The sequence below is a fragment of the Cydia pomonella genome, chromosome 3 (assembly GCF_033807575.1).
Source record: "Cydia pomonella isolate Wapato2018A chromosome 3, ilCydPomo1, whole genome shotgun sequence".
Taxonomy (NCBI): Eukaryota; Metazoa; Arthropoda; class Insecta; order Lepidoptera; family Tortricidae; genus Cydia; species Cydia pomonella.
In genome coordinates, this window is record NC_084705.1 from 13,431,278 (window position 1) to 13,455,525 (window position 24,248).

At 34.7% G+C, this 24,248-nt stretch overlaps 2 protein-coding genes across 10 annotated transcripts in view; both read left to right on the top strand.

The window, feature by feature from the left end:
- The first annotated feature begins 4 nt into the window (after positions 1-4).
- LOC133516132 (uncharacterized) lies at positions 5-10,230 on the top strand. 3 transcript variants are annotated; one of them, XM_061848900.1, is made up of 5 exons: positions 5-1,121; positions 2,207-2,292; positions 3,468-3,704; positions 7,041-7,170; positions 8,228-10,230. In XM_061848900.1, exons 2-5 carry the CDS (start codon positions 2,212-2,214, stop codon positions 8,296-8,298), a joined length of 519 nt encoding a protein of 172 aa, XP_061704884.1. In that variant the 5' UTR covers positions 5-1,121; positions 2,207-2,211; the 3' UTR covers positions 8,299-10,230. The 3 variants fall into 3 exon arrangements, with proteins under 3 accessions (XP_061704884.1, XP_061704886.1, XP_061704885.1); XM_061848902.1 differs by having other exon boundaries at positions 7,041-8,356; XM_061848901.1 differs by lacking the exon at positions 5-1,121 and having other exon boundaries at positions 1,161-2,292; positions 8,228-8,544.
- A 4,451-nt stretch (positions 10,231-14,681) lies between these two features.
- Positions 14,682-24,248, top strand: part of LOC133516128 (cadherin-89D) — a 95,907-nt gene continuing 86,340 nt past the window's right edge. For 2 of the 7 annotated variants that reach the window (XM_061848877.1, XM_061848876.1), the window contains exons 1-2: positions 14,682-15,351; positions 24,040-24,173. In XM_061848877.1, coding sequence (XP_061704861.1) covers positions 24,116-24,173 — 58 coding nt within the window. In that variant the 5' untranslated portion in view covers positions 14,682-15,351; positions 24,040-24,115. The remainder of the gene's footprint in view (positions 15,352-24,039; positions 24,174-24,248) is intronic. The other 5 variants (XM_061848873.1, XM_061848874.1, XM_061848875.1 and 2 more) reach the window with 4 other exon arrangements.

Consider the following 24,248-nt stretch of genomic DNA (forward strand, 5'->3'; position numbering starts at 1 on the left):
AACGCCTTTCTGGCTGCGCCGCTGCCACTATGTGACTTGGTTTAGACTTACCTATAGGTAACTTACCTGACAGATATAGGTAAATTAAAGAAAACTTTACTTATTCGATGTAATGTTTTTTTTTCTCCAAGATGTAAAAAGAAATAAAGCGTCGTGTAAAGATTTTTTTTTTCTCGACATTTTTTGCTCCTTACGACCTCAGGAATGCGTGGTTAAAATTTATCTGGTATTACCAGTACAGCCCACGGTGTGTAATATACCAAGTCTAGTCATAAATTCTGACACTAACGCACTGGGGCGGTGGTGGTATGGCATTGTTTCCTTTAATATAAATATTTATAGTATCGCTCGCAGACGAACCTGCTTGATAAAAAAATGGTTTAGTATTAGATAGCACATAGTTACTGATGAATTCTCAGTGCAATTTGAGACTCCGGTGCCGTTAAAAGATTGAATAGTATTTCGGTAGATGTCGCTTTACGCTACCCCAAGGCATATGTATACATAAAAGAAGGAATGGAAAGATTTGCGAATTTCTGATCGGCTTCCGTAGCTCAGTTGGTTAATAGCGATGCACGAATTCCAGAGGTCGCGGGTTCAAGTCCTGCCGAAAGCGTTAAGAGGAAAGTTGACGATCGATTATCCATACAAACGTAGTCCTCATTTTCCTCCCTTGATATTGACATAATGGAAAATATCTTTACACAATTTGATGTATTTTAGTCATAGCTGTGACGGTCGGTTTGATTTTTTTCAATTTTTTTATAAATTATAAGAGTTAGGAGCGAAAAACAGGTTTAAGGGATAAAAATAAAACAGTCAGGTATAGCTATGATCAAAATACATCTAATTGGGCAAAAATATTTTCAATAATGTAAATATCCAGAGAGGAAAATGAGGACTACGTTTGTATGAAAAGGCGCGTACTTTCGTCTTAATTTTTCTATTTTTTTCTTTAATATAAAAACTTTATAAACTTTTAGGCAGTATATATATGTTTAATCTTTGTCCTACTGAAGATATGGTAGTAGTTACAATTGTTCCCTTCGGTGTCGCCGCAGCCTCGCAGTGTTTGGTGAACAGTGAAAGTGATTTAAAGTAGGGAATTAATAATTTGTCACGTAAGTATGTATATTTTAATATCCCTATAATATTAAAAAAATAATGAGTATTTCAATATGGTTTAAAAGCATTTTTATTATCCTTCAAAAGAAACCATGCTCTATTATAAGAAAAATCTCTTAGAATTATTCTAAGAGGATTATTTTTAAGCATTATTAATTTGTATGTACAAGAGGATTTTTTTCTACTTTATCTTTTCTTATACACGGTATTTTTTTAAAGTGCGTTCACATATTTTAAGGGTGCGTTCTGAGCTAAAATTAAGTTACTTTATCAGAGAAACCGGTACTCTAATTTGGATAATGATTTATTTTTATCTGATAAGGGCCCTACGAGCATATGCACTTGCCTTAGGGCCTGCTTACATATTGATTAGTGTTTAGTATGAGTTTATACATTTGCTACGTAACGCAAGTACTATCTCGGACGATCGATATTCGAAATGTCATTGATATGTCATAGTTTTCAATTGTTTGGGGTCTTTAAATAGAATGTCAGTGTTATAACAACGCTATTAGTTACTGTTTACGAAAAAATAATAATTAACTATGCCATTCATTTTCCTTCAATGTACTTAGCCATATACCCCGAAGTGAACGGAGTTTAAAAAAAGAACACTGTGTAGAATAGTACCAGCGTACTTTTTAAACGGTTATACCATAATAGGGGAGATCCGTGATTTTTACTAGCATAGCTAATAAGTTGTAAATATATATTGAAGGCAAACAGTTACAGCCGCTTCAGTATGAATGTATTTTTTAATTAATTTTAAGAATTCTGTTATAGTAAACACAATTACACAATTAATAAAATCCAAGTATTTTTTCTCAGTAAGTACTGTATTTCCTCTCGGAAAGCAACATTTGGTGAAGTAAGACTGTTAACAAACAATTTACAATTGGCATTGACTAAAAATCGAGTACTATTTTGTGTAGTAATTTTGTTTAAATTTAAAGGACTCGATTTTCAGTTTTATTGTATTTAATTATGATGTACTTAGTCAATTTAATTGTAGTTTTATATTGATAATTGTAAGCGTGTTCTGTATTTTGAGGGTGAATTAAAACTAAATTTCTGTTTTCAGCTACAATGGGTCTCCCACGTTTGGAAAGATGTTGTTGTTTTTTTGATTTGCAGACTGGAAATATTATATTAGGATGTATCAATGCTGTAAGTAATACAATTTCACTGAAAAGTCTACTTTATACTATAGTATCTTTTGGTAGCTAAATGTAAAATGTCGGGGTTTACCAGAGAGCTATGAAGCGTAGCATATTAGGTGTGAAACTGAGGGATCACATACAGAACACAACGCTGCGCGCTACTCTTTAAAACTCAAACATATGTAACTCGAAAAGCGGGCAAGTTAAAGTGTTTCTGGGGCTGGTCATATCTTCCACATTGCTGAATGACTTGAGGGCCAAGATAACCCCGCGAGTCAAACCGGGGATTCAGCAGACCTCGACGATAATTCCACTTTGAAAGACTAGCCAGATGAAGCCTAAAACCGGGTCGAGTGAAAGATGAAGGGTTTGCCCAGCATAGGGACAAATGAACACATTAGAACCGCAATAATAATAGGTGACTACTTTGGTAAACACAGTTCTTGATTATTAAAATACTCATAAAAATGCCTACTTAATACTTGCTTAAGTTGAAAGAAATATAACATCAATGGTACTATACTACTAAAATTGACACACAAAAAAATTAAATGGAAATCTAGTAAACAGCTACAATAGTGATGGGGTACGCAGAGAACGGTGATCGTCGGCCTTCATTATTTACTAGCCTCTATATAAAAACAAAATGCAAAAAGCCGATTACCTTTTCTCCAGAATGAAAAGAAAAACCATACCGAATTAATATTATAATTTAAATAAAACCGTTCGGTTGTTTTGTGCGGAGATCGCATCGTAAGGCTCATGCGATCACACATACATTAGATTATAGAACCTTTCGCTTGCACGGGGCTCAAAATGAGCACTCAAACAAATAACAAATTTTCTCTGTTGTTGATAAGATTATCAAAAATGTAAAATGCTGAGTTTACCGCATAAAACAACCGCACACGCACAGTTAATTTTGAGCTTGACAAGGTAGTTTTTTATTAATATTTTTTTCTATCTTGTTGTAATAATTATTAATTACACAACCGACATTACAAACATCATACGATTGGTGGGTTTTTTAACTTTTTTATCTAGAATATGAAAAAATAAAACCATCTGTCAAGCACAACCTACATTTTGAAATACCTGTTGTTGTTACTTTTATTTCTTGGGACTTTTGAAGGTTTTAATGTTCACGAATTTTTTTAGAAAAACTAAAAATTTTATTTTCAGTTCTTGTCGTTTTGCCTCTTCGTGATAATGATAGTGGCTGCTGTTGAAATTCGCACTTTGCAAAGAGATACAGCCATTGAACTAGGATTGTTCAAGGACGGCGAAGCAGGCGAAGCAGGTGGAGCAATCTTACTAGATGCCGAGCTCAGCGGACTGTACGCAATCGCAGTTGTATTGGTGTTCATGTTCCTGGCTAAGCTTTTGTTCGACGTGTTTTTCGTCATTGGCGTGATAATGGTACGAAACAATCATTTTGTTATGTTTGACATATAAATGCATGTATGTAATCTATAGGGTTGTTGCATAATTATTTTCCCACTTTTAAATAAGCCTATTTATTTTGTAATATTTATTTATTGAAACAATCAATCGACAATATAATCACCATAATTATCTAGAACATGTGACCATCTGCTAGGCAAAATTTCAATACCCTTGGCCCAAAATGATAGTGGCTGAGAGGCAAAGAAGTTGGCAAGGTAATGTTTTAAGTCGCCAGAATTTTCGATTTTTTTTTACGAAGATGCTGTTTCAAAGCCCGAAAAAGATGATAGTCGGAAGGTGCTAGATCTGGGCTATAAGGAAATTTACAGGTTATTTTCGCCGTATGTGGTCGTGCATTATCATGAAGTAATGATACTGCAAGACGTTTTGGCCTTTTTTCTCTAACAGCGTTCGCCAACTTTTGTAGTTGATTCACGTTGGCATTGATAGTCTAATGGTGCTCCAGTAACTCCCACACCAACATTCCTTGCGAATCCCAGAAAACTGACAGGAGAAGTTTCTGGCCATGCGCACTGCTTTTCGGCTGTGTTGGTGGCCGTTTATCGGAAGGCATCCAAAATGCTTTTCGTGTAACGTTCTAATACAAGACCCAGGACTCATCTCCAGTGATGATTGATTCCAAGAAGCTCTTTCTTTGGGGGCGCAGCAGCAGGATTTCACAAATGTTGACACGTAATGCACGTTGAGCATCGGTCAAAACATGAGGCATCCATCTTGACAAAACTTTACGGTAACCCATCGACTGCAGATGGTGATCTATGGTAGTGTAGTGTTAGTTCAGAGTTTTCTCTAAATCCCTGGTGGTGGAATCCGGATGCAACTCAAGCTCGCGCCGCAATGCTTCTTCGTCAAAAGTGACGGGGCGGCCAGTATGAGGAATGTCTATTAGACTTGTGTCTCCTTCATTAAAGCGCTGGAACCAATTTCGTACTGTGCGATCGGTAGTAGTGTTTGGGTCAAAAGCAGTGTTAATCTTATTTGCAGTTTCCCTCGAACTGGTTCCCAATTTGTGTTCATATAAGTAAATCGCTCGAAGATGATGTTGGTCCATTTTTTCGAATGCCCCACGTGAAAGATTCGAGAAATTCTACTACATACTACATTTATTCTAGACTATTCCCGAGACTACTAAAAATATCAAGAAAATTCTGAAGTGGCAAAAAAATTATGTAACAACTCAATAAGTGAATCCTTGATTACCACCCCTTCGATTATAAAATTTATAAATGTGCAAATAACCGTCTCTCTGTTGCCTCTTCGTAACTAAAGCGCTGAACCGATTTAGATGAAATTTAGTATGGAGATAAATTGAGACCCGGGGGACATAAAAATATTTTTTATCGATCATAATTAGGTACCGTTACACGCAGACAAAGTCGCAGGCAGGAGCTAGTATTTTATACAGAATTGATAATACCTAATAGGAGTACCAATACCCCACTAAATTATATAAATTTTCATGTTGTGTATCGTCAGCATAATGTTATCGTATAAAATTCTAAATAAAGAGATGTTTATGTAAGGTCCGACCGAAATCTCGGTCTCGGTCTTGGCATTCTCGGCCAAACATCGAGCCGAGACTGATGCTGGGCAATGAGTTATCATTGGTGAATTTGAATTTATCGTTTCTAAGCCACCCCGTTGGGTGCATCGCCCGGTTGGTGTGACTTTTTTGTGATTTTGATTGCTTTCGTACCCACATTTTAAGCCAATTACCTACCTACTTATCAAATACTAGGTGTTGAGATCGCCGGGTAGGCACGGTTGCAAGTAATGACTTGTTCATTTGGTTCTTTTCGTCTTGTGGTTGTTGTTACAGCGGATTAGTTAATAAATGAGTGTAGAGGAGGAATATGTAATCAACAGTTTATGACATATTCCATAATCCTTAACGAGTAAGAAAATATAGTAACTATATTAAATCACTCAGTAACAGTAATAATATTTTTTATTTATTTCTATATTCTTCGATATATTAATGAATCTATAGCTAATTTTATAAAGGATGTAGTAGGATAGCCTTTGAAAAATTGCCCCCAGAAATTTTTGTTCAAATTATTACCCGCCACCCTGTGAGGAGACAATATTTCATACAAATTTTTAACCCTTTACTGCCCACTGGAACCTCACGGCATCCATTTAACCATATAACGTTTTTATTTATTTTCTCCTAAACTATGTACCGGACGGATTTCATATTCCGTACAAATATTACTTCAACCTTACCTTATACCTTTAGGTATTGTTGAAAAAAATAAGAGCCTTCTAAACCTTTTCCTTCTTGAAAAAAAATAAATTAAAAAACATTGCAGCCTGTATAACAAGTTCGGTTATCGTACTAACATCATTTTTTTTATGTGAACCAACATCTCATCTACATAATATTCAAGTTTCATCAACCTAGTAAATGTGAAACACTGCGAAAAATTTCCTTGGTACCTTCTTTCATGTAACCCGTAAAGCTTGCAATAGATATTATTAGAAGAAAAAAAAAAACATTTTTATGCAATGTATTTATCCATGTAGGTCAGTAGTACCTACTAAAACTTACTTTTTTTACGCAGTGTTCCACCTTTATTAGGTTGATGAAACTTGAATATGATGTAGATGAGATGTTGGTTCACATTAAAAAAAAATGGTGGAATGGAAGGAAAAGGCTTAGAAGGCTCTTATTTTTTTAACAATTCCTTTAGGTTAAAGTAATATTTGTAGAAAATATGAAATCCGATAGTTACATAGTTTAAGAAAAAATAAATAAAAACGTTTTCGGGTTAAATGGATGCCGTGAGGTTCCAGTGGCCAGTAGAGGGTTAAAATGTGTATGAAATATTGTCTCCTCACGTGGCATCACCTGGTAATCGTTTTCAGCAAAAATATCTGGGGTCAATTTTTGAAAGGCTATCTTGCTACATCCTGTGAGTGAGAGTGATTAAGTTCCAAATAATGTTGAAGTATCACTTAATGAATACACACCTCTTACATCTGCAGATGTAGAGAGGTCATTTTGCCTATATAAGTGGATAGTTAACTATAAAAGTAGAACTGAAAATGTCTAATATAGAAAAAAATTACGACTGTCTATTTCATTTTTGCAATTAGGTTCTCTTTTTCTAAATCCACTGTAGTCATATCGATATTACGTATATCGTTCGGAATTATTATTACGTAATTTGCATCTGTCAGCCGCCCATTAACAATAAGCAATGATCAAATAGGTACGCATTATACGTAATAGTGTAACACTGCAAGAAATTTTGAAATCACAGCTGTATATCGTTTTGCTTTCAGGAACGGAAAGGCATTATTAAAGCATACTACATCATGTGGACAGTATTCATGATACTTTCCACGTTCACTTTCTTCCTCAATTGGAAGTACTGGGGTGTGAAGACGCTCTTGACTGAAGGGGTCTACCTCTGTAAGTATTTTTTTTTTCATATTAGTAATATTAGTTACCAAACAAAGTAACTTTCTCAATTATCGTTTGCGTCAAATTCGGTAGTTCTGATTTTTTGCAGACTTGTTTATGATATTGGCCCAATTTCAAATCCAAGTTTGTGAGTTTGAGCGCCGAACGCAACTTTCTCAAAAATCGAGGAAAGGCTTTATCTCGGAAACTATTAGGTTATTAGATTAGATTGGCAATTCTAATCGGTTTTTTTTCCAAATTTAGTCTACCTTAAAAATATCCCGAGAAGGTAATATCAATAAGGGTTCCGTTTTTTGCCATTTGGCTACGGAACCCTAAAAACTAGTCGTTTGAGGTTATAATCGCCCACATAAATAAAAAAAACCGAAATTTTCGCGATTTTTTAGTTTTTTGACAAAGTTGCGTTCGGTACTCGAGGTCACAAATTTGTATTATTCATTGAGTCAACATCATAAACAAATCTGCAAAAAATCAGAACTACCGGTTTTGACGCAAACGAACTCCATTACAAAAGACGACAAAGTTACTCGATTATAAATGTAAAATTTATTAATGTTTCACGTAAATTGGTTTAACGATGAATATATGATTGTTGAAAATTTCGGAAAAATCCATCCGACAGGGAATTTATATCGAACTTCTACGTTTGGTCACTCGCCATTAGTATTGCTGCTGACTGTCGCTCATAAACCGCTCTGACCTCGGGTAGTATCAGGAATTCAGGCGCATATATAAGTAGAATCAAATTGTATGTCAAAGTGCTAGGTCAAAAGTTTATTGTAATCTTCTATTCGTGGAAATGTTAAAAGTCTGTAGTACCTATTATTTTAATTGGTAACCAAGTTCTAATAGCCGAAGCCTTAGATCAAAAAATGCAAGGCTGTGTCATGATATTAAGTTAACAATTAGACAAGTTCACTGAACCTTTCGGATGCTTCCGCTTGGTCTTGTAATAGGAATCGCCTTTTATGTAACTTAAGCTATTTAACAACTGTTTTATTTTGTAAAAGTAGGAGTGAACTTATGACTTCCATTTTTATTGCAGGTATAAACTTTTACGCCGTGTTGGTGTGTCACAGCTTTTATGTTCAACTCAACATGCGTGAAGAAGTCTAAAAATATCGAATAAAATTTGAATGTAACAAAACTGGGTATGATTTTTCGACACTGTGCCATACATACGAGGAGAGGTCATACATTTCGTGTAACAGGCATCCTAAAAAAATGAGACGCCAAAGTGATGTTATAACATTTTATTTTCATGTATCTATGTCAGACATATGTAAGGTAGCTATCTAATATCTATAGAAATTAGATGCTTGAAATTAAGTGATGTCTCATTTGATTCATTAAATTAGAATTATACCAGTGTTGTTAAATCATTCGTTTTTCTATTAGGGGCCTGATTTGTTATAAAATGTAATAATTACACGGCAGGCAAAGCGCAGAAAAATTTACTGCCGCGTTTAAATACTTATGTGGCCATGTTGTATAGTAACAGTCACTAATACAAGTAGGTATACACAAATGTATATCAATAACATCATCAATGACTATAACAGGTATATTCTGATTTTAATAACAGGTTATGGATTAGATCTGGATTAGTTATGGATATCCGTAGTCAAAAGTGACATTTCTTCAACCAGAAATGTGTTTTTATGTACCTACGCGTTCCTCATTTTTATTTATTTAGACGATTAAACAAAACATGTCTGCATTGGGGTGTCATAATAATTATGAATACATGAATTAATAAATAAATCTTAACGGTATAGAAGCTAAAAATAAGATTTAAAATATGTCTATACCTAGAGGTACATTATTTATAATTCATTTACTACTGGACTATATAAAAAAAACCGTACCTAGTTAATTAATTTGACCGCCATTTAAAATGTTTTATACACTTATTCACCCTTTGTGATAGTAAAATATAAAACCTTTTGTGTAACACGAGAGAATAAATTTTTAATACATGAATAAATTTTAAAAAGTCCCCCTCTTGGATATATTTTTTTACCTTCTCCCTTTTTGAAAATCATAGAAAGATTATATTATCGACAGTTACTGTAATTTATGTATACCTACAATAAAGAAGCCAGGTAGTTACATATTAATCAACAATTAGACATAAATAGTTATAACTGTAATAAGCTATAGTTGCCTATATAATTTATGAGAGCTAAGCCTAGCACCGAGAAATCATACTCAATTAAAATGTTCTTCAAAATACCATTTATTGTAACCATAAATGTTATAAATTATACATTAAATTATTTAATCACGTTGTATTCTGGCTTTTGTTATTTAGAAAAGAATAGAATAGTACTAGACTCCAAAGGAAAGCACACAATGGAACCATCATTCGACACAAGAAGCAGTACCTAGAATAGATAGTAGATATAACACTAATTCAAAACCAATAGTCAATTTAATTCAATTGTTCCTTTTGGTATTGTGTTTTGTTGGTATCGATACAGGTCAGTCTATTTATCGAAATCAATTCAGGAGATCTTACCAAAAAACACTGGTGGGTATAAAAGTATTTAGGGAAGTCCAAAAACTTTTGCACTAATTACTTTACCGGAAGACAAGGATTCGGAGATATTGAAGGTAATTTTCATTAATTTTTATTAAAATGAACTTTCAATGGTGAACTGAAACGCACCTACATAATTACATAAATATATAAATATTACAGTACATTATTACACAAATTGACTATGTCCCACAATAAGCTCAATAAGGCTTGTGTTGAGGGTACTTAGACAACGATATATATAATATATAAACATTTATAAATACCTCAATACATAGAAAACACCCATGACTCATCACACGAATAAATGTCCTTACCAGGATTTGAACCCGGGACTATCGGCTTCATAGGCAGGGTCACTACCCACTAGGCCAGATCGGTCGTCATAAAGTTAAGAATAACGTTAACATGTAATAAGTATTTAGTACCATTTTTTTAACCTATCATAAAACTAATATCAAGTACGTACTCGTATACATAGTAATCTAAGCAAGCACGTGTCGTGGAACTTGTGTTGTCACTCATTACTCGAATGATCTATCTGCCTTTTATACAGGAAGGTATAAAAGGCAGATAGACCACCTATTACCTAGGTCACATTAGTGTACGAGTACATGTAGGTAGATGCAAATAAAAGTATAGTAGCGTTGAATGTAGGTAGTTGTGTTTGATGGGAAACACCGTGAACTGAAAGAACAGAGGTCCATTCTGTCTTTATCAGCAGTTCCACTGTATAATCACTTTATCAAATGGCATGGAAAATAAAAAATTCGCTACATATATGCCTATACGATTTCAAGGGTTTCCTTGATTCTTAAATATAAAGATACACAGAACATACTACCGAACTGATAACCTCCTTATTTTGAAATATGCATTAAAGCCGGTTAAAAATAATTAAATCCAAATATCATAACAACATAAATATAACACGCTCATTTGATTGATTAATGTATTTATTCGTTATAACTTAGTACATTTTATTGGTCTTAAAAGTAAAGCATATTGCGAATACTATGTTGTGCCGCTTGGCGTACGAATTTGTTTATATATAAAATTAAGTAAACATGCACAGGTCTAAGGTAATTCATGCTTCATTACTAAAATCAATTACAAAAAAGATAACTCACAAAAACAATACATTTTTTGAATGAATTTATTTTCATAAACATCAAATTACATAGATTTACTTAAATTAGAGACTGCTTCCTAAATAGGTATAACCTGTACTTTAGGGTAAACAGCGCTCCTCCCTAAAAATTTAGTTGCAGTTGTTTTATTTATACATTTTTAGATAAAAACTGAAAAACATTTAGTATCATCATTAATACTGAAAAATTTAACTTATATATCTCAACATGTGTAAGTGTGTGTGTGTGTGTGTGTATGTGTGTGTGTGTGTGTGTGTGTGTGTGTGTGTGTGTGCGTGCGTGCGTGCGTGCGTGCTTGCGTGCTTACGTGCGTGCGTGCGTGCGTGCGTGCGTGCGTGCGTGCGTTCTTGCGTGCGTGCGTTGTACGGTACATTGACATCAAAGAATATTCTGCTAAAAGCTGTGTTAAATTTTTTGGATCTTTTCCCAACATAGAACGCTCTACGACAATTATTTCTTACATGTTGTCTATTATAGTCAAGTGTTGAGTGGTATTTGAGGACGCTTAGAATAAATAGTTGTCTTACTGATAGGACTTCTGCAGTTTTATATAAGTATTCTGTAGGAGTTAAGAAAGGCAGAGAGTGCATAACTTTAGGTACGAAGCGTTGTGCTCTTTCCAGATGTATAAGAGTTATTTTGGGAGCACCTCCCCAAGCTGAGATACAGTACGATATTAGCGATTGACACAATGCAAAATAAATACGTTTTATTATCAGCGATATGTCTCACATTTTTAAATATATATATTAGCTTTCGCACTCTTCCTGTTAGATATGCGCACAATAAAATATTAAAGAATGTCAACAAAGAAATTTTATAGAACTACAAATAATGTCAAAAATAGAAAAGAGCTATAAATCATGTGACAAGTCTGTGCAAGCAGACAAGTATTTACAGGTTACAACCGCATATCCACCAGCATAATGATCCGTAAATAATCCTTTTTATCACCAACGTAGTGTTTGCGGGAAGTCAATTAAAACGAATTCGTAATTTCCGACCGCCGTATCTACATGTGGAATTGTGGATGCCATCAGTAACGGCGTGGACATCAGCGTTGCATCAAGCGACGTCATCAGTGGCGTCGCTTACGCAATGTGGTTGTGCATATAATGTCCATTATATTACACTATATTATAGATATTTACAGGCACCTAATGCACTTGTGGTATACTTATATAAGCCATATAAGGGTATTCGGTTTTTCTTCGTTAATTCTGATCGAAACTTGTTTTAGAAGGGGCCTATTGTGCCCATTTTGGAATGAAACAAACGATTCGACCGATTAGTTTCTATGACGCAGGTGCATTAGGCTATAACTAAGTACATTAATATAATATGTATACATTTATTCGTGCGCTACCTGTTTTAAAAGTCTTGTTTTTCTTAGCCTGCTACTCTAAGGTTGTCTGCAAAAGATCGCTTACAGCGATAAGACCGCCTGTTGCTACTTTTATTTATATTGTAAATCTTGCTTGAATTTGTTTTGTATGTGGAGCAATTAAGAATATTTACTTAACTTACATACATTGCCAACAACTAAAAGAGGGAGATAAGGGATTTGTACAATAATGTACTATTAGTATTTTTATGACGTTTAGGTACTCATCAGTAGTACATATGTCAATGTTTTAATCATGTCAATCACTTGTTTATGCCAGAAAACCGAATTTTGTTACTGAGGATCACCTTCTTATCAAAGTTAGGCAATTTCGGCCTCATATCAATGAGTATGGCCTTAGCTTTTATAATCATGTTCAAAATCTCGTCAAACATACGACTTCCGTTACTTTGCTTACATTTAAAAAAATCATTTAAGCAAATGAGTTTTCTAACACCTCTGGTTTGATATTATCTTGGACACATAATTAATTACGTAACATAATCGATTTCTTTTTTGTTTATCAAGAATCAATCTTTTAAACATTTAGTTTTTCAATATTCATTAACTCACATTTCACATTTTAATTAATTAATCGTTTTTTTTTTTCCACTACTAAAAAATAATAAAAAAAAGTTTTGGAATGGTCAATTTGAGCTCTTTCAAATACCCCATTTGACCTAGTCACTAGACTTTGAAATTTTGCCAGCCTCTTCTTTATTGGGCATTTCCCATAGTTATTAAAAATAAAATAAAATAATAATACTTTCAATATGTTTGGGTTAGCGTTGTTCGTCACAGGGGCCACTTCTCCTTCCTTAGCCTGCTAGACCCTTAGAAATCGATAGCTTAAGTAGTTCTCGAGATATTTAGCGATGTGACAGACAGACGGACGGACAGAGTCGCACCATAAGGATTCCTTTTGTACCTTTTTGGTACGGAACCCTAAAAAGCCAAAAGTATCTGCCACCCTGGTAAGCTTTCCCAAATAGGGATATCTGTCACAGTCTTTTTATTCTACATATGGAAATATATCTCTTTTTGTTAACCTACTTGAGAACGGTATATATTTTTGACGCATAGTTAAAGAAGTACATATATTTAAAAATAAATACACGGACACTAAGGACAGAAGTGATCGTTGTATACTATTTGCAGGCGATTTTCAGGCGACTGTAAATATCTAAGTTGTCCAGGGTTTAAATAATTGAACTTTCAGTTAGGCTTTTGCTTGAGCTTCATTTTTATATCCAGCTTATTTTACAAGCAAGTCTACACTACACGTTGTTTCTCAATAGCTCTTAAACTCTCTCTATTATTTGCAAGATATCAAAGCCAGCGATCTCTATTACTTCAGGCCGCGGCGCATCACTATAATTTGCAGAGATTTGGAGAACAACCGTTGTTACGGTTGAGGCTTGATAAACATTGGTGACCGCAGGCTGCGGCCGTGCGCGACGTGGTTCTGCAGCCGTTTTACGTGATGGACTGGTAACGGGAGTGTTAATAGCTTCGTGTAAGAAAATGTAATAACGTCATCTTGATGTAGACTTATTTTTTTGGGAATATATCGAGCCTCATGCCGGTGATTAAGGTTGCCAGAGCTCAACGAGGGTGCAGAGTGTTAGGGACGGCAACGCGCATGTAACTCCTCTGGAGTTGCAAGCGTACATAGCCTACGGAGACTGCTTACCATCAGGCGGGCCGTATGCTTGTTTACCACCGACGTAGTATAAAAAAAAGAATATTACGTAACACACACGTAAACGTTAATTTATTTTGGGTTTTAAGGATGCGTAAAGTTTTAACTTGAGTTACTGCTGCAGGAAACGCCAAATTTAATATTCTTCTTAATATAATGAGCTTTTCGAGTTTCTGCAGTATTACTCTTTGCAATATAACAATACTGTGCGTAGGTACGTCAATATCTATCGTTAATATAAAATTATCCTGTATTTTAATTACTTACAGTCTGTATAATTAACAGATTTCCTTTAATTTCAGCGAATTTTCTGTAGAAAGTCTATAAGGCGATAATTCGATTCGCGCTCTGGTTGTTTTGAGATAAAAAGTCACCGAATGATAACGTTACCATACGTTACTTAATGGCATTTTTTTTTTCTCTTAAAATTACATTTCAATAAAGTATAAAATCCTTTAATTGGCTCAATGAACAAACCTCATAGTCATTTGAGGTATTTACCTTAGCTACTAATATAAAATTGAACATTGATATTGTACCTACGTATATTTCTGCAGAACCTACCAAACTCATTTATTTGACTCACTCATGTTCTTTCCATGGTCAATTAAAATATATGAAATCAATATTTTTCACATAACACTTAGTGCATAACAGCTTTTTGTTATAAAATGTAGAAAGTTAATAGAATCGTAGTTAATTGTGCCACACTAAGGACTTGATTTTTTTTTGCTATGCGTAATATTTTTATATATTTCAACTATAGTAAAATTGCGAAGTAGAAACAGAAGAAACACAGAATCTTACAAACACAGAAGCAAGTAAGTTATTATCCGTCGACGTTTTTTTATAAATAAATCATTATGATTTAACAATTGATCAATTTGATTTTTTTTAGCACTTACATCATGGAATACCAAATATTGCAACAAAACCAATTTGCTGAATTGGGTCGTGCAAATTAATTAGTCTCTATTCACTAAGCATCCCACCTATCAAATCATCGATGCGTAAACGACAAGTATCATCAAACCATAAATTAAACCATGAAAATGGTATAATCGCTACGGTAAGAGCAGTTGAGACAGTGAGCCCATATCGGTGTCTTCGTGAATTATTGGCGCTATGGTAAGAGGAGTACCCCAGTGAGACCTATGAAGGCTCAGTTACAAAAAAGCCTGTGCAATATTGCTAAATCATAAACCATGAAGATGGTTGGGACGCCATGGTGTGGGCAGCGTCCGCGCAGTGTGGCTCCAGCCGCTGATGCCCGCGCACGCCGGTGAAAGTGCTTTCGACGACCGTGTCGGCAACATAAGCGTCGACAAATTCAAACGTTGTGTGGGATTTTAAGTGCTGTGTTGATTTTTGGATGAATTTTTGTGTGATGGTGAGAAAATTTAGTTTCATATAATAATTATAGGAACTCCATTACAATAAGAAATAATGAAACAACATAAACAAAAACACTGAGCGAGTGCGTGTTGAACTACGTAAAATGGAGGGAACTAAAAGTTAAGAGAAAATAAAACTTATTTAGACCATTGGCGATTGTTTCTGAAGAAACACATAATCAGATTATAAAACGGTTCTTAAAACTATTTCATGTTTGTTATGTTGTTTTATATTCGGTGTTTTTTAATAACATGCTTTCAAACAAGTCAATTTTGCACCTATTATACCGTACCTATTATGCACTATACATACTCATAATTTCCGTATCAAATTGCTAGGACATACGGATGGATAGTAAGGCGGGCAGACGGACATACATGACGAAACTAAAAGGGTATTTATATCATATTTTACAATTTTTAGTTGTTTATTACGGAACCTTACCAATAACATAACACCTTTAGGTATTGTAGACAGTTCGAGCCAAAAATAGAATTTTTTGACTAGTTATTTGTTTTACAAGGGCGCAAAGTTGCTGTATAACCGCTCGTGCTAATATTGATACCCGAGCAAGCGAAAGAACATAAAATTAAAATAAAATTCAAAAAGTGGAATATTGAGCGTTGCGAGGGTATCAAGCCAGGATAGTTAAACAAATTGTACCACCGAGTGATACAGAATATTTTTCACCACACCAACACGAGGAACTGCAAAACATCAAACAAAAAAAATTCCAAATGAACGTTATTAAATATTTATCATTCAAAATCATCATTTAAAAGTCAATTCTACCTGCCTACATAACATAAGGATACAACACAAAATTAGCATCAAATGACTTTGCCATACATGTGAATAAAATTCTCTCATCATTTTTTGAACAATCAAGACTACCTTTGCGAGTTGGTGTGGTGAAAATATATTTATAAACAAAACACATCCCCATTTTTAAGTGCAATACCTCAAAATAAATAAAATAGATACATATATGTGTACGTTTAAAATAAAGTATGCTTAAAAAGGATTAAAAGGAGTCTCTATTTATTACTTTTTTTAGCTATATTTGTAATGTAGGTCAAAGTAAGAGTTTTTCTGAAACAACTTTAAAAGTTCTTATTAGAAAAAATCTTGTCAATGTCGTTAACATTGTACACCTATAAGAGTTACCATTAACATAGGGTTAATTTACCTTTATTAAGATCATACATCTACTAAATTCAATTTTATTTATAATAACGGTTCAGAATTTATCCAAACCAATATCAGCCCAAAACTGGTTTGCTGCCAAATTTCGAATGGCGTCACACAGGGCACGATACTTAATCCATTAGCATTCATTTATGTTCTCGGATAAAACAGCATTTCACTTAATAACAGTGAAAGTTCCGATACTAATACAATTTCTACAAGACCGCAAAAAAGTAAACAAAATAGCCGCTCAATGATATTAAATAGTAGATAGCGAGATAAGATTTTAACCGAGTTAGGGTTAATAATACATTTCAATGCTATTATTTTATACTACGTCGGTGGCAAACAAGCATACGGCCCGCCTGATGGTAAGCGGTCTCCGTAGCCTATGGACGCTATTTAACTAAGTATGCACAGTTGAGTGTTTTTTTTTAATCTCTCCCCAGTAAAATAAATGGAAATTAATTTCTATGCTATGATTTACATGAAAAAAAATCATAATTGATATATTCATAATTTGAACTACTTCATTATTTTATTGAAATGGCTCTTTTTTAACAGACATTAAAATGGAGTTTATTTTACATTATGTACCTGATTTCTCGATGACGGCTGGACCAACTTAAAATATTCTTACCGCCCCATTTGGTGAAGTAAAACTCTTTATGAAGACCATAAATTAATCAACAAAGAACTTAGAAACTAAACACTTGTAGCCATCCGTGTTATTGCTCACTGTTATAGCTTGAGACAAAAAAAAACACTTTGTATACGACAGAGTAAGATTATAAAACCGTTAGTTCACATCTATCTTAGATTAGGTTAGTTTGTAATCTCCCTATCGTCAGTCTATAATATAACTTGCGAGATTGTGAACCGACGGGTGCTTGAAATTTTACAGTGACATATTTATAGAAGGCACCTATAACCAAATAGGGTTGTAAGTTACTAATAAATAAACAGTTCTTAACGATATCAGACAGTGTCCGTTACAAGACCGAGATCCAGAACGGCGACGACTTAGGTTAACTGTCCTTAAGAAACAGACTAATCTTACTTGCAGGCCCAGGTAGAACGAGATATCGATCTAGTTATTAGAACACCAAGATTACCTAGGAATGTAAACCTGTTGCGTGGTCACACCACCTCGAGAGCAGCAAAAAATAATTGATAGATTTATGTTATTGACAAATATTATTCCAACTATTTGTATGACAATATTACAACAGGGTCAAATTACATTTTATATTTTCATCACACTTACTCGTAAAAGGTGTCATTACTAGTAGGCGTTGTGGTCCATAAATCATAAATTTCGACCTATGGCTGCAAACTATTTTTTCATCCCAATTGCTAGGCGATGCGGTCCGTAAATCCTTAATTTCGAGGGCTGTAATGTACGTCCGAAATTAGGGAGAAGTTTTATTTATTTCCCTTCATTTTCCTCACAAATATGATGAAAAACATTGTGTGTGCCTCGCCTTCACTTCTGGATTCGGTTCACACGCGTTAATAAAGTCTTGTTTACCGCCCTTAATACACAAATACTATTTGGCTCCCGATTTTAATTTGAGTGACTCAATTTTATTACAGCGCGGGTAGCGAAATTAACTTTTTGCTCTTACGGTCCAAGAAATGTACCTATCTAGTAAGTACGACTAAAAGAAAATTTGCGTTAAGCAATTGAATTCTATTTCTAAGACCATTGGCTGACGAGCAGTACTTCAATCAACTTTCAGGCAAAAAGCAAGTGGTTATAAGTCCGTTGAATTTATAAGTTAATGATGACGAAAAACAAGCACGGTATGTAAGTGTATTGCTCGGTTTGAAGAAACGTGCGCAATTTTTTCCGCCACGTACCGACCGCAGAATGCAAAATTATAATTACCTCATACTTTTATCTCTTTTTGTGCCGTTAATCACGCAATAGTAAATCTAAAATGTTAAATAGTATTTTTATTTTCTTAAAATTCCAATCATTAATTTTTGTGCATATTCAGTGTTAGCAAACATAATTGTCAGTCAGTGAATCAATAACTGAAGAAGATACGGGAGCTGAGATTTAAATATTTTAGGTGAATATATCCGTGCAATAGTGCAATAAGGGCAACGCCAGGTTAGGTGAAAAATCCTGCATAAAAATTTCAAAAAACGATGTTTCGTACTCTACTGTTTCCTCCTCCAAAACATAACCAAATGCAACGAAATTTTAAATGGTAATGAAATTATCTGTGTCTGACTCTTTTGCTTTTTAGACTAATTGATGACAGTTTTGAATACCATGCTTCTCTTTGGGCTTAGTAAATTAGACCGCTTTTGCGAATATTTGAAGTGCACTGGTGCCGTAAGAAACAAAAATATCAGAAAAAGCAAAACAGTTCGACACAGATATTAATAATAATAATCTGAGTTGAAAAAAATCCTTGCTCTAGCTTAAAAAATCACGGAGGAAACAGTCGAGTAGGTTTGTATGAAGAAATTACCTATGTGTTGCCTTTTAACAGTTGGAGTTTTGAAATCATGAATGGAATAAAACAAAATATAGGTAAGTTATACTTTGTATTAAAAAAAAATTAGAACTGCCTCATCATCTTCATCTTGTGTCTTCCTTCACCGAAAAGTGACTGGTAAATATCAAATGATACTTCGTACACAAGTTCCGAAAAACTCATTGATACGAGCCGGGGTTTGAGCCCGCGATCTGCGCCCCTTACCCCTTGGCCACCAGTGCTTAGAGTCATACAGAATTTGTTTTATGAAGATAAATAAAAGGCTGTTGAATTTCATTCATTTACCACACGACGCAGCGCATAATAAATTTATCACAATTATATAAACAGTAAGACAACAGTACTAATGTAATTCAGATTATCTGACGCATAGTTTTGTTAGATTTAATAACACTAGGTAGCATTACTGTAACACTCTTTTTTCTCTATTTATGCAATTCATTACTATCGTGTACCGTAAATTGAAATTGGGCGTATTATTAGCGTTGGTACCAATAAATATTTTGTGGAAATTCATTACGTACTTACAGTCATGCTTAACCACAATTTTATTATGGGTATTAATTTAATCGTATGGCCTGGTAATAATTCGTTTTTTTTTGTATTTGATTATGCTGTACCTTAAACGTTAAGGTATTATTTCTGATTACAGGTGTATGTAAAAGTTTTTTATACCTACTTACAATTTATCAAAAACAGTGATATGTTTAGGGCGCATAAAGTTTTTTACAGTTCTCCTTTGAGCTTTTCCTCCTTAAATTTGAAATTTGCGCATATAAAGTGTGCAAGTAAATTACCGTTCAAGTGCGAGTCGGACTCGCGCACCGAGGGTGCCATACAAACCTACCTGTGAATAGTTGCGATTTCAGATTCTTTAACTAAAGGATAAACTGTACTGAGGGACAAACTTAACTATGCCACTGGAAAGCTGTTCTACATAGATCGTGGTTAGTTTACAAACTCCAAATATGTATAATCGCAAAAAGTAATTGTTTTGTAATGTAACATACAAATTTACGGTTTTCGGCCTATTCCTTTACTTTTGCTACATGGCATTTGCTTTATGGCGCATATTGTTTACATGTTCATTTTACAGCTGACGGTCATTCCACCGCGATAGAACCGACTGGCGGTTTTTTTAGTTTAAAACAGCATCTAAACTATCTGACAAAGTATCAGCCAGAAGACGATGACTGACGAAATATGATCCTGGCCCGCGGTATATATGTATCCTTTAGATTACGTGGAGAAGTTGGATTTTTCACTGCCGAAAAAAATTCAACATAGAATTTCTGTTTTTTTTTTTATCCAAACTTTAGATATTAAATAAATAGCTGATATGAATAAAGCATCCTTGATTTACATGAAAATTATACCCAACTTGACCACAAACCTAGCATAATATAAAAAAATGAAATTCCACATGAAAGAAGTTTCATATACAATTAGTATGTACATTTAAAATAACTTGACTTTTTTTTTATACTACGTCAGTGGCAAACAAGCATACGGCCTGCCTGATGGTAAGCAGTATCCGTAGCCTATGTATGCCTGCAACTCCAGAGGAGTTACATGCGCGTTGCCGACCCTAACCCCCTCCCACCCTCGTTGAGCTCTGGCAACCTTACTCACCGGCAGGAACATAACACTATGAGTAGGGTCTAGTTTTATTTGGCTGCGATTTTCTGTAAGGTGGAGGTACTTCCCCAGTTCGGCTCTGCTCTAGATCTGGAATGACATCCGCTGTGCTGTGCCCTACCACCAGAGCGAGATGACATTCACAATGCCCATACCTCTCTTGTGGACGTAGTTTAAGGACATACCCGGGTCCAAAACTTAACTTGAGTGATATAATGAAGCCGAAAATCGTTGATATGTGTTGATTAACGGTAAACGAAGCAATTAATTTAGGAATAATTAAGGCACAGGCACTGAAATTGTATAGTGTACACTGGATATACAGTGTGGAAAGATAAGTCGGGCCCTGGAGGGAAACTAGCTTAAATCCTTAAGCTGGCTCATTTTACTTAAAGAAGACATTCTTTTATTTTTTTAAAGTAACAAAACTGCATTCAAAGATTTTCTAAAACTCGCTTGCCGCGCCCGGGACTCGAACCAACTAAAATTAAAAAAACAATCATTCCCTATTTTATTATACTAATCGATAGTATTATTATTCAGGATAAAATTTCTCTAACAAACATTTGGTCATAAAAATAAAAATGGTCGTTAAATCTAACAATTTTACTATCAATTTGTTACACTTAAATTAATTAACTGATAAATTGTTCGAAATGACGTTCCGGCTACACAAAATTAGTCGCCGTTGAAATTCATTTCTTGTAGCCATCAGGAAAGTGTTGTGGTGTATGCCCCTAATAACATTTTCCACCGCAACCATTAGCTCTTGAACGGTTTCATAGCAAATTTCATAAATAACATTTTTTACTGTATTTTTACATGACCCCATAAAAAGAAGTCCATGAGCGTCAGGTCTGGACTTCTTGCAGGCCATCTAATCGCCCTGTTTGTACCTGTCCAGGCATTGAAATTTTCATTTACGTAAGCCCTGGCAATGCTGCTGTTGTGGGCAGGTTGTTGAAAAATGATATTATTTCGTTCCTCTTCCGGTAGAAGGTTTAATTGATTTTGTAGAAGCTCCAATATTTCAATGTATTTTGCGGCATTCAGATGTCCTTCGTAAATGGGCACCAAAACAACCATATTACTTTTGATTCCACGCCAAACATTAAACGAAAACCTGACCTGATTGTTCGTTTCACGAACACAGAATGGATAAGAGAACGTGTCTTTTACTTGTTGAAAGGGAACAGTAACCAAATATTTGTTAGAGAAGTGTTATCCTGAATAATAATACTATCGATTAGTATAATAAAATAGGGAGTGTTTGTTTTTTTTAATTTTAGTTGGTTCGAGTCCCGGGCGAGGCTAGCGAGTTTTAGAAAATCTTTGAATGCAGTTTTGTTTCTTTTTAAAAATAAAGGAATGTCTCCTTTAAGTAAAATGAGCCAGCTTAAGGATTTAAGCTAGTTTCCCTCCAGGGCCCGACTTATCTTTCCACACTGTATAATGCGCATTGGATGAAATGCATGTTTGACCAAATACGTGTTGGACGAAATGCGAATTGAAATATCACTTGTACAAACTACGTATTGGACGCACAACTAACAAATCTATTGATTCACTAACAATCGTGTTTCTCTCTACATTATTTGGTTACCCGCGATTATAATCATAAATATCGTCAGTAATGAAATACACATCAAACGGTAGCGCTAGTGTGGAATCAGTCTCGGTAATTGTTAATTGTAACATTTTCTGCCATATTTGGCTCGAGGAAATGATTATGCAGTCGAATTAATGTAAAAGAAACATTTTTTGATACACATAATTACGTTCATATAACAACGAATACGTATAATGGTAGACTACTAAGTAAGTATCCACGATTGTTTCACGATGAGTTAGAAACAAAAAGTGCATGCGTTACAAGCACTTACATTGTACACCGGCAATATAGAATGTGACGTTACTAAAGTTTACTTATTTTTAGTATCCTCATGCGGTCTCGAACCAGACATGAGTATTATCGTGCACTACATATGCATAGCTCGAAAAGTAAAAGAGTTAAATAAATATTATTATAAAATGACGTAGTATAAAAATTATGAAGAAGATGGCGGAGCAAAAAGACGTCTCTGCACACGGGACGGAAGAAAGATAGTTGAAGCCTCTATAAGTAGTAATATATAGTGGGGTAGTGTTCGACGACCGGTCTTGCCTAGTGGGTAGTGGCCCTGCCTATAAGCCGATGGTCCTGGGTTCGAATCCCGACAAGGGCATCTATTTGTGTGATAAGCACAGATATTTTTTCCTTTGTCATGGATGTTTTCTAGGTATTTAAGTATTTGTACACGAGTTATATTTACGGCTCACTATCAATAACTGTGTGCTTAATTTAATAAATACTGTATCTAACAATCATTTAGAAAGTGATGTTGATTGTATTAAGCATTGCAATAAAGTTTACGAATGCCTAGTTAAAGTTTCGTGCCCTGAAATCATGCTGTTATAATTTTTTTCTTGTTTAAATTATGCTACGTGTAAATTTTGGTGCCTTAAATTAACTTCACATGGATATTTAGCTGAAAAAATTTGCTTTCATCTATTAATTATACAAAATTGAACCTTGATGCAACTATAATATTGCTCCGTCACCGCAAATACGAGTACGTAAGCCACAGCTTACAGGCAAACGCACAAACACCGGACGACGTAAAAGCATCGTAATAAAAAAGCGAGTTTTCTCGTATATTTTACAAAATATATTAATTTCTAAACGGAAGAAAAAAAAATTGAGTTAGCTCATGGTACTCTGGAGTACCATAAGACAACAATTTTTTTGAGATGTTTAATATAACTAGATTCAGTAACGAACATGCTCTAAAAGCCAGAAAAAGCTCTGCAAGTATAATTAATTTGCCCAATGAACCGTCGAGTAACGGGGACCGAGCCCCGTTACCCGCGCGCTCCCTCAGGCTTTGTTGCGACTATGGGAACGATCGATTATTGCCATTACTGCGCCAGGAAATACTCGCAAGTGTAATAATAATGTAGGATAAATGCTCACGACTATATACCACAATGGTCGGCTGTTGCCTGCCTGTGCCTAACCTGTGTGAATGGCTTGAGGCCTTTGGGTTATATGTAGAATAAGGATAAGATAAATGATCATTTGCATAAAATATAGTGGATATTATGCTTTTACATCTAAATAAAATGATACTTATACCAGGTATCCGGTTTGTTGACAAAATGTTTATCTATAATTATATAATACGGCACGTTAACGCGAGTCAAAACCGCATTTGGCCGGTTTTTTCTCAGAATATTAATTCATAATTTAACTACTTAAATAACGAAAGAATCAATGATTTAATAATTTATTTTGTTTGTTACAGAACTCGGAAAAGCAATGAGTAGATCAAAGCCATGGCTAAATCGTGTGTGAGAGAGTCTGTGTAACGAGTCAACACGATGTGTGCGCGGGCGCTGCTGGTGATATGTGCAGCGGCTCTGCTGCAGAGGACTAACTGTGAGTATCACCTATACTAATAATTCTAAGCGTTATAAGTATATGTCGGCGGCCGATCGTTAAATCAGGCAGATC

Excerpts from the sequence above, each read along its gene's own strand:
- LOC133516132 (XM_061848900.1), top strand. The coding sequence starts at position 2,212 with ATGGGTCTCCCACGTTTGGAAAGATGTTGTTGTTTTTTTGATTTGCAG. Across the intron at positions 3,705-7,040 it reads TCGTCATTGGCGTGATAATG|GAACGGAAAGGCATTATTAA; the intron begins GTACGAAACAAT and ends TTTTGCTTTCAG. Across the intron at positions 7,171-8,227 it reads GACTGAAGGGGTCTACCTCT|GTATAAACTTTTACGCCGTG; the intron begins GTAAGTATTTTT and ends TTTTTATTGCAG.